The following is a 10680-nucleotide window of genomic DNA, read 5'->3' as shown; positions in this document are numbered from 1 at the left end:
CGCTTCTTCGACAACCAGAAGATGGAGAAGGACGACTCTCCGAAGATCCGTCGCTTCGTCTTCAAGTCCAGAGACAAGTTTGGCGTGGACGTGCAACCGCTTTTCTACGACGAACACAGCTTCGCCGTTGCCGTGAACGTGCTGCGCATGCTGGTGGAGTACAACTGCGTTAAGGCTAAGAAACCACAATGCGGCGACGCCACCTTCAACACCATTCTACCTGCGCTCAAGACTTTACGACGCGTCATTTTCCCCACAGGCTACTACGCTTTCATCGACGCCATGACGCTGTTTCCGAGAGAGCCGTGCAGGCAGCAAGCTACGCACGTGTCCGACAGGCAGTGGAAAGCGTTTCAGAAACTCGGCGAACAGGATCAAAAGTACGCCAGAGTACTCTACCCCAATTCTTATGTAGAACCGGACTTGCAGCCGCGCAGCGAAGACACGAACACTGTGTTTGCGTCGTACAAGCCTCTGTGGACGCTGGAAAATGCCGATGAAAACTTTAACAAGGCCTACATGGGCGTATGCGCGTTCCGTCTAGAACCATACTTCTGGAAAGATCAAGTGTACATCAGTTTCACTCTGGGACCTACGATTGCCAAGATGTGTCCCACTTTCAAGCAGACGTTGACGGATATGAAGAGTGTGGTAGAGGTAAGTCAGCACACGTATGCTGCACTGAAGAATGAGACGGCCACGAACGATGAAGACTATTGTAGTGGGGATGAATACATGGACATATACTTAAGCTGAGCCCATGAATCCCTCACGAATGCCTCATTCGAGCCAAACGTGGACAAGAAGTTCTACAAGAAATCAGTTGATCGCAAGCTCAAGGACGATAGTGATGAAGCTGCAGTGTGAAGATGTAGTGGTGTGAGTGCATACATACGACAATAAATTGATTAATTGAAATACCATAATGTTGTATCGTATTTGAAGAAAAAAAAATCACGCTCCACTTACCTCAAGGCAGAAAAAGGACTCTGATTGTAAAGATAGTCCATTTCGTGTTTGTATTAATGAGACACTAAATGCAAATATGCCCACGTGGACTGTTAAGATACCATTCCGAAAAAACACCAAGCGGTAGTTTCGTGCCACAAAAACGCTTAGTTTAAGAGAATATCGAGTTGGAAATAGCCCTCATTCCACACAGAAACAGACGGAGCGCAGGAAGTGTGTCTTGCGTTTACGAGAGCGTCCAAAAAAATATTTGAAGTCATCTACGTCGTGATTTTCTTGTGCCGTGCTTCGCGCGTGCATTGCAAACGAGAAGTCCATCGCATACACGCGTGCATTCTGAGCACGATATACGCGTTCGATGAAGGACGAAATGAAAAGTGTCCGATCGCCGCACCCAGCGTACATGACTTGTATGTGTTCTGTGTATGCGGTTCCTTTCTGCGAAGTGATATACGTCACGCTATAGTATTAGCGCAGACCGTTTGATGCCGCGAGCATCGAGAAAAACAAAGAGAATGCGAAATGGGAATAACAGAAATTGTTAGATTTTTTTAATTCTTTTCCGGTAAAAGCTAAAATATCTACGCATGAATTAAGCTTTGCGCCTTAATAACGTTACCTAGCGAGAGGCGAATCGGTGAATGACGAGCCAGATGCATGCGTCATTCGGGAGACACACCAGCGAAGCGAGCGAGATAGTCCGCGCATGTGAGCGTTGGCCTGTTCGGTCACCCGTCTGCCTGTTTTTCTATTCTTGGATTGAGCCTGGTTTGGCGAGCTCCCGGCGAATTGTTGCGTTCCTTCTGAACTTCGACATCGCACGGCTGCACAATTTGACTACGGAAAGGTGAGAAATGTTGTTCCACAGTCTGCGACGCACTTCAAGCAATTGTAGGCTTCCAGCACGGTACCCAGGCTAGACTTGTGACGCAGTTAACGAAAAACAGCGCGGCCGTCATTGCGCAGGTAATTTGAATTAATGACTCGCACTGGGAGATGTTTGCGACGCTTTCTGTGAGGCCCAATATTATTTCAACTTATTTCGGTAGTTTGTGAGCACGCTAGTCGCACAGGGTGCTGTGGCACAGTTTTGCGTGTACTGAATTTTAGTGCGACAAGTTTTGTCGCTTTCTCTGACCGCCAACATTATCGTAACTAATTTCGTTACCTTTTGGGGTACCTTTCCAGCGCAGTGGGCGCACCTGGCGCTGTGACGTGGTTATCGAAAAGCAGCTCGGCCGTGGTGCGCAGTTTTGCGCTTTTATTTATTTATTTATTGTACCCTCAAGGCAAACAAGCATTACAGAGGGGAGGGGTTAATCATTCAACATAAATACAGTTATTTGCACACACACAATTAAAAAATTTCAAAAATTGGAACGAATGTAATTTCTAATAACAACGAAAATTCACACTGTCATGCAAGGCTTGTACAATAATTATGGCCAGGAAATACTATTGCAGCAGATTAAGACACTACAAGATGAAATTTCCAGCCGACATATGGAGAACGTTTAAGGAAAAAAAATGTTGGAATGCGTTAAATTGCGCTGGAAGGAGCTTCAGAAAAATGGTCACAGTTGGAAATGCTAACTAATGAGGCCGGAAGATGGTTCCAGTCGAGGCTGGTTTTGGGCAGGAAGGAGTGCGAGTATGTTGCAATGTTTTGGTGAGGCACATGGACTTTGTGGTGGTGATCAATTCGAGATGAAACAAAATTAGGCGGTTTAGTCAGTCGGGTCCTAAGAACAGGATTATGATGATAGATCTTATGAAACAATGCAAGTCGAGATAGTTTCCGTCTATTCGCAAGCGCGGGCAGATTATGTATCGATTTCATGTTAGTTACGCTGGAAGTTCGATGGTAGTTACTTAGGTTAAAGCGTGCTGAGCGATTCTGCATTGCCTCTTAGTTATTGGAAAGAGCTGCAAGGCCAGGGTCCCAGATTGACGTGGCATATTCGAAATTAGATCAGACATAAGTGATATATTACTGTCGCTTTAGCGATGAAGGTGCGAGAGAGAAGTTTCCAAGCACGCGTTTGGCCTTTGATGTTACGTGCTCGATGTGGTACTTCCACGAAAGGTCATTACCCCGCAGGGGCGTCTGCGCAAGCAGGCGTTTGGTGTCTTGCGACACAACGTACCTGAGCACACGAGGGTTGGACTCTCCCGCGTGTAGCCGTGAGCCGTGTCTGAGGAAAAGGGGATCCTGGGGGTTTCCGCGTACGCCGTCGCTGTCATGGTACATATCGAGCGGGACTTAGGTCTCCATTTATCGGCGTGGCAAATTGACGTAAATGCATACTAGGACATTCCTCGTTGACGTCACAAAGCGGCCGAACACGTGCATGAAAAACCGGCCTCGACAGTACTGAACAGTTCCACTCAGGCTAATGAAATGAAACATGAAGTGATATTACAGCGGGTCCCGGGCCATACAGGTATAGCAGCCAACGAACTAGCGAACTTGGCAAAATCGGCCCATAAAGACGCAAAAATTCAACTCATCCCTGTATCGCCAATGGACACAAAACGGACATTGAGAGTACTAAAGGAAGAGTGGTGTATGTCAACAGGGTTTATTGAAAACACTAATGAACCAATTCTTTACGAAGTGGACCCTGAACTCAAATACCAACTGGATGCACAACTTTCTAAATGTACCGAGACACTAATTCATCCACTGCGCTTTGGGACAGCATAAACCAAACATTTCCTACATCGAATCAAATGGGCCTCTTCCCCGCCTTGGTCCTGTGGCCACGACGGAGACTATGTTCTCCACTCCTCGAATGCCTCATATATACGCGACGTAAAGACGGCAGGTGGAATAAGAGCTAGACTCCATCGATCCTCACCGGCCTTTCTCACTCGCAAAATTGCTGGGCCCATGGCCATCGAAAATACCACACCGAAAAGCATTGAACTCACTTGAACATTTTTATGAAGAAACAGGCATCCTTAACAAGTACTAGGTATTGTACTGAATAATCACACGATGTTGCTATGACGTTCTTCTATTATTTGTAATTATTAGTGCTTGTATATTACGTGTTATGCATTTTTGTTCTGTGCGTGAAATATTTAAGCACTGTGTAATTCCTCATCTGTTTATATTCGTCGTTCATCTGTCGTTCACTGTCAAGACAGTAATGTAAACACGAAAGGGTTCATGCCGCCAGCGAAATTCTGCCGATTCACAAGAAAATGATGCGAAGAAAGCGGACGACGGAGATTACGGGGGTGCGCCGAGCGAAGTGAGCAACTGGCAAACGAAGGGATCTCGTTCATTATTCACTTCTGAGTGTGTGACGGTTTTTACATGCAATCCACATGAATCCCATGATTACTTGCTATTTAATCCTTTTATTCATATAAAAGCTTTCAGTTGTTCGATCAACGCTTGTCCTGTCTGCTTTCACGTATTTCGTCTGTGTTTTCGTTGCCCAACAATGGAAACCACTTCTGTTGTATGCGCTGGCAGTGGCCGAAGTTGACGCGCGCAGAAAAATTGAATATGCGCACGATGCATTGGACATCATCGGAGTTCATTCCCGCATCACCACAGCACGGTACGATCGAGTTACTGGACGACAGACGCCCGCGTTTTGGTCGCGCCGGCATTGCTGAAGCAGAAATGATTACCAATACTTTCAACTTCCGTTTCTTGAGCACTGTGAAAAAATGGCCAAGCTGTTTACATTGCTGCGTCTATTCTATATTGTAGGGGTCATACTAGTTAAATTTGTGTGCGCATGTCGTACTTCTGCTATATGCAGCGATATTTCTTGTTTATTTCCGCACAGTGTCAGTAGAAGCCCGTTGTCGCCATCAGAGACAACGCGAATTTGTAGCTACCATTTTGTGGGAAATTGCAAAAATGACTTTAGCAAACACGCATCGTATGTGCCGACGGCTTTCCGGCGCCATAGAAGATGTTTCCAGTTGCCTGCTCAGTGTCACTTACATGGCTAAGCAGACGCTGCGTTTTAGCCGCATTGCAGCCATGAAAATAATCGTCAAGCGTACCGATCTTCATAAAGGCAAATGAAAGCGTGTACATCATCCTTCGAATAACATCCACGCACACACACCTAAGCACAAACCGCGCGCGGCACGAAACGTGCTCAAACACGCGCAGTGCAAGACGCAATCAAGGTGGCGTGAACGAGAGGTGGGAGAGGTGTACACCCGCCATATATTTGATTCTTGCCTCGCATGCGACGCTGTCACGCTGGCACATAAGCGGCGTTTACATGAATGCGACAGTGGCGCATCGCATCGCATTTCTAGCGCATCGCATGCATGTAAACAGCGGTAATGCGCTAGGAAGGCGCATCGCATTAATGCGCCAGGCGAGGGTAGCTTTACGGACGCCAGTCGACTCTCGCGGAGCATGTAAACGCAGCATCGTCGCATTAGGAATTATGGGAAGGAATTTGCTGCGGGACTGCCGCGCTGGTGACCAAAAAAAAAAAAAACAGCAACGCCCGAATCAGAAGCAACATGGCGTCCTCCCCGGCAGCTTCGTTCGCCGCAGCTTCGCGAAATTATTTCTCCGTAGAGGAAACCGCGGCTTTCCTTGCCATTATATCAGAACTGAATATTGGTGAACTCCTAGATTCGCGCCGCCAACGAAATCAAGTTCACTTCACGAAGGTACAGCAAGAAATGGCTCTAATTGGATATTGCCGCACTTGGCAGCAACTGCGTACACATTGGAAGAATCTGAAGGGGAAATACAACAAGGTAAGTTGTCTTGCTGAGCTCACTGATGTTCTGAAAGGCTTTGCCAGACTCGCACTCATGTTTCGAAAAATATTTCTTTTCTCGCTAGGAAAGAGAGCTACAAATGTTAAGCGGCGCGGCGCCATCGAAATGGCGATGGTACAAAGAATTAAGTGCCATTCTGTGCCACCGGCCCATGGTGGAGGCCCATCACTATGGCCTCGACAGTGACGCTAGTGTCGCCGACGAAGACAACACAGGTAAAACAAGTGGAACGGCTTTTTTTTTTCTCCAGTGTCCATTTTCCCAGCTCGGCACTCAGACGTAGTGTTCGAAGCAGCACCCCATTTTAAGCTAATGCAAGACCAGTCGATGAAGGCTGCATATATATATATATATATATATATATATATATATATATAGCGATGGTGAGCGCACGACCTACTTCCAGTTTAGAAGCGAGTGTGGGCATAAGCGCACCGAGTGTGCAAATCTGTGCTCTGAACCAGTACCTACAACTAGTAAAGCTGCATTCTCCGGATGAAACAAATTCTCCTGATGAAATTGTGATCTCCGATCTTTTGGCACTTGAACATTCAGACAAGCAACCAGAGTTTCATGATTTCATTTATTGCAAGCACTGAAGACATTTGCATCACTGGCAAACTGGTGTTTTATTGTGCAACATAAAAGGGGCCACATGTTAAAAAACAGCAGCTAACTGTCAAGCAGCAAAAGCAATGTGTGCATGCATACAATGTTTATGTACATGGAAACAGAAACAGAAGAACAAGAAGCAATTAATTATGCTTGTAGCAAAGCATAGCGAGAAATTGAGAAAATAAAATGTTGTGAGCAAAGGAGTTGTTTTACACATAAATGAAATGAGCAAATGTATGTTTAACGGTGAGTTATGAAGTGACACCACCATCTTTTTCAATTCAGGTCAGAGTGATGACGAGAGGGGCTCGCACTTTGAAAGCCTCGACTCGCCTGGTGGCAGCCAGACCTCCGAGATGAGCTCAAGCCGTAAGTGGTGATTTCTTAATGCTGCAGTCTATCCTTAGCAATGGATTAGTGCAGTTGCTACAGGCACAGAGGAAAGAGAGGACAAATGAATGTTTATACATGTGCGCATACCACATGGAATGTTTGTATATGTACATGTGATGGCATAACATGAAGCTGCTGATCATGCTGAACTCCGCATTTTTTATTTCTACGCTAGTCCAGTACCCGTGCAGAACCAAACAAACATTTCGTAAGCTGGCGTCCAACGGCGAAAGTAGAAATGACATTAGCGGCGTCATACTGCTGCTGTCTTTACACACCCACACATTTGTGTAAGGCACATAGCGGTTCTTCTTGCATAAACACATTGGTTCCCCCCCGAACGTACTCTGCATAATCCCAAACAATGCTAGGTAGGCAGCTACCAGCATAATGGTTTTCGTAACATCAATGCGTCGGATCTACTTCATGTATTGTTTTGGATGCAACTATTTGAAATCACTTTCCCATGTGATGTAACAGTCTGACCAAAAACAAAGGTTTTTCTATGTTTATGGTGATTACAATTGTGCACTGTTTCTTGCAGCTGCCACTGGCTCTACCATGCCACCTGTAAAGCGGGCCAGAACCAGTACCTTGGGACTGCCCGAATTGCTAGAACGGCAGCATCAAAGAACAGCTGCACTACTGCAAGAGCAGAATGAAGTTCTCTTTAAGCAGCAAAAAGAGCTGCTGCAACAGGAGAATCAGAATTTTAAGGATGTGATGGCTGGCATCACAGCGACATTTCTGCAAGGAACCCAAGCGATGATGTCACAATTGGCCAGACAGCCTGTGCCAGCATTTGGGCAGATGCCATACCCATTTTCACTTAATCAACAAGAAGGACTGTATGTATTTTCTACTCAGCCTCAGGGTCAAGGCCCAAGTAATGCTCAGGGCCCAAGTAATGCTGCAAATCAGCAGTGAAGTGACGAAGGTCTACTTTTTGAAAATAAACTCTGCTTTTAAAAACCATGCTTCAAACTGTTTCATTTCACTGTCTTCAGAACTTCACAAGAAACAATTCACCACGATGCAGACCGAAGTGGAAAGTTCTGAGCCAAGAAATCGCAGAGGAAATCCCGCACTTCACTAACAGAGTTCGTGTGTAGAGGTCTGGTTGAAGGCTGCTGGTAAAGCTCATCCTCAGATGACCTAACATCACTAATCCACGCATCACTTACTGCCTCTCCTCTCTCTTCACAAAAATTGTGCAAAATGCATGCAGCTACTATTACCGTCGGCATGAATTTGTAATTTATGTCAGCTCGCTTCAGTAGCACTCTCCATCGCCCCTTTAGCCTTCCAAAAGCATGCTCCACAACATTACGTCCGCTACTGTGGTACACATTAAATGATTCCTGTTCCTTTGAGAGCCTTCCTTGTGACGAGGTGTATCCCTTCAGTATCCAAGGTAAACCAGGATATGCAGGATCCCCCAATAGCATGAGTGGGATTGAACAGCCATTCAACATGATTTCTTGTCTTGGCAACAGCTCCTCACTCCTTTGGAACAGTGATGACAGCCTCAACACCGATGCATCATGCGCACTTCCTGGGACATTGCAGGTAACACTGCGAAATCTGAAACATACATGAGCATTATAATTAAGACGCATGGTAAGAATATGGTTTCAAGCAATAAGGGCACTTCTATGACAACTTACAAGTGAACTGTTTGTGTGCAATCAATTCACTCACATTAACTGGCCAGCACTAATACAGTCCTTGCTACAGAAGAACAATAAACTATGGTGCAAGCAAACGAGCTTGTGGGAGGAAAGGCCACTGGTTTCCATGTTTACCAGGAGAAAACTCCCAAGAGAAAAAGAAAACTGAATATGTTGTGAAATGAAACTTACCGCCCTCGGTCATCTACTACAGCCTGCACATTGTACGATGTCCACATTTTTCTGTTTACAAAGTCACGATATCCTTTCTTTGGTGCCATGATAGGGATGTGGGTACCGTCGATTGCCCCAAATATTTGAGGGAGGTGGCACCTTGCTTCAAAGTTCCTGGCAATAGCTCCAGCTTCTGTGGCAGTCGGTATGCTTATGTACTTCTTCAGGTAATGCTGCACAAGCGATTGGCAGAACATGTATACACAATTTTTGACGCTGCTTTTGTGAACACCAAATTGATTCGCTACCACCCTATATTCACTGCAGCTGGCCATTTTGAAAAGGGCAATAGCCACTCTCTTTTGCACTGGTAGTGGTTGTCGCACGCAATGTGTCTTTGGCGACATGAATGGTTCCAAAAGTAGAACAAGTTCGTTGAATGAAGCTCGGCTCATTCTAAAATTATCTTTCCAGTCCTCGTCGGTGAACTCTGTTGCCACAATGCGGTCCCACCAGTCACTAGAACGAGTCTTCATCCAGACACTTCTCTGCTTCCGTTTTTTTCCCAGCAAAGACCCTATAATAGAGGAGAGAAACCATGAAATATTTCGAAAATAGCTGCTAATGCAAAGCAGCACATAAACAATATAATTATTGAAATGTACACAAACGTCACATGAAGTGCCAGATGTTGCTTGCAAGAGTAGTGCAACAGCATTGGGTAATGTGTGTGCTGTGGGACGATGTGAGATAGCAGTGAAATTAAGAACGTTTGAAGCCTGAAAAACGTGCTGCTCCCACTGCAGAAGCTGTTGTGATATGAATAAAGAAATCTTGATGTTAACCGCTAAATTCCAGAGTTGACGCATTTATTTTGCTCAGTTCGAATACATGTACAGGCCACACAAATGCGAACATCGTGATGGTGCGCCGCGTAAGAAAGCATGTGTTACTTTTCGCACTAGATGCAAAGCAAAGCAATCACTTTTGTCTTGTTTTGGTTATAGCGCTTCAAAGGCTTCATCCCGTGCGTACTAGCCACAGCGCCGGCAGCGAAAGAAAGCGCTTCCACATTGGGGAATCCGGCGTCTACAGCGAATTCTCCTGCCGCCGGAACTCCCGACTAGACGCTTGTCGCGTCGCCGACACTCGCCGCAGCTGCATGGAGCTTTGACAGGCGTTTCTCTCGGCTGCATCTAGTTTTGGTACTCGGTGGGGCAAACTGATCCCCGGCGTCACATGGATGTTTACGATCGCGAATTTGCGCTAAAGCTCACTCACTCGATCATAATTTCTGGACCGTGTGGCGGCAATTGTTGCCGATCACAATCGAAAGTACTTCGTAACAAACGCCACTCGCCTTCGTACGCTGCTTCGTTTCGGGACTACTAGCGGGCTTACATGCTCTCATTAACAAGTATAGTACAGTGTCTGTCTAAAATGATCCTTTAAAGATGTTCTCACCTTGCATGACAACCAAATCGTTGACGGCAGAGCACGTCGCCAACCCTCTTGCGCGCAAAAGTGCTTTCATGTAGGCCGACCGTATCCGACGACGTCGCTGCTGATGCTGCATGCAGGCGACAGCGTACAGGATGACGTGAAAGTTAGCCCATGCCGACAAAAATAGCATAAGGTGGAGACGCAACGCTGCATTACCAAGCATTTTGCACAAGCGTCAGGCTCGCGGTGTCCCGTTCAGTCAGCACCCAGCTGACCCAGCCAGCAACGCGCGCTCGGCTCACTACCGGAAACCAACTGAACCGGAAGTCGGCTACACTTCCCTTATACGACACCATGTGGCGCTACGTTCTCGCGAGAGGTAATGCGCTACATGTAAACGGCGTCGCATCGCCTTCCCAAAATGCGCTCGGAAATGCGATGCGCCACTGTCGCATTCATGTAAACGGGGCTATACAAAGGGTTGGCCACAATATCATCATCAGCAGCGCCACTCGGCGGTGCCGTTCTTCTCTATCCTACTACGTAAAAGCCACAAGAGACGAAAAAAGGTAGCGACGCTCACAATAAAAAACAGAGGACAATTTCGACGAGTAACAGCCGATAACCAAATCGCACGCGG

General features: G+C 46.3%; 2 protein-coding genes across 2 annotated transcripts; one reads left to right on the top strand and one right to left on the bottom strand.

Moving 5' to 3' along the window:
- Nucleotides 1-5342: 5342 nt before the first annotated feature.
- On the top strand, nucleotides 5343-7680 carry LOC139052861 (zinc finger and SCAN domain-containing protein 29-like). Its single transcript, XM_070530009.1, has 4 exons — nucleotides 5343-5721; nucleotides 5810-5960; nucleotides 6646-6729; nucleotides 7298-7680. The coding sequence occupies exons 1-4, from the start codon at nucleotides 5479-5481 to the stop codon at nucleotides 7678-7680; spliced, it is 861 nt and encodes a 286-aa protein (XP_070386110.1). The 5' UTR covers nucleotides 5343-5478.
- Nucleotides 6378-10323, bottom strand: LOC139052860 (uncharacterized). The gene is made up of 3 exons (XM_070530008.1): nucleotides 10062-10323; nucleotides 8616-9174; nucleotides 6378-8337 (listed from the first exon to the last, which is right to left on the bottom strand). Exons 1-3 carry the CDS (start codon nucleotides 10261-10263, stop codon nucleotides 7779-7781), a joined length of 1320 nt encoding a protein of 439 aa, XP_070386109.1. The 5' UTR covers nucleotides 10264-10323; the 3' UTR covers nucleotides 6378-7778.
- Nucleotides 10324-10680: the final 357 nt, after the last annotated feature.

Source organism: Dermacentor albipictus, unplaced genomic scaffold, assembly GCF_038994185.2.
Source record: "Dermacentor albipictus isolate Rhodes 1998 colony unplaced genomic scaffold, USDA_Dalb.pri_finalv2 scaffold_40, whole genome shotgun sequence".
In the NCBI taxonomy this organism is placed as follows: Eukaryota; Metazoa; Arthropoda; class Arachnida; order Ixodida; family Ixodidae; genus Dermacentor; species Dermacentor albipictus.
The sequence above is the reverse complement of the archived record's forward strand: the minus strand, read 5'-3'. Positions and strand labels throughout refer to the sequence as shown.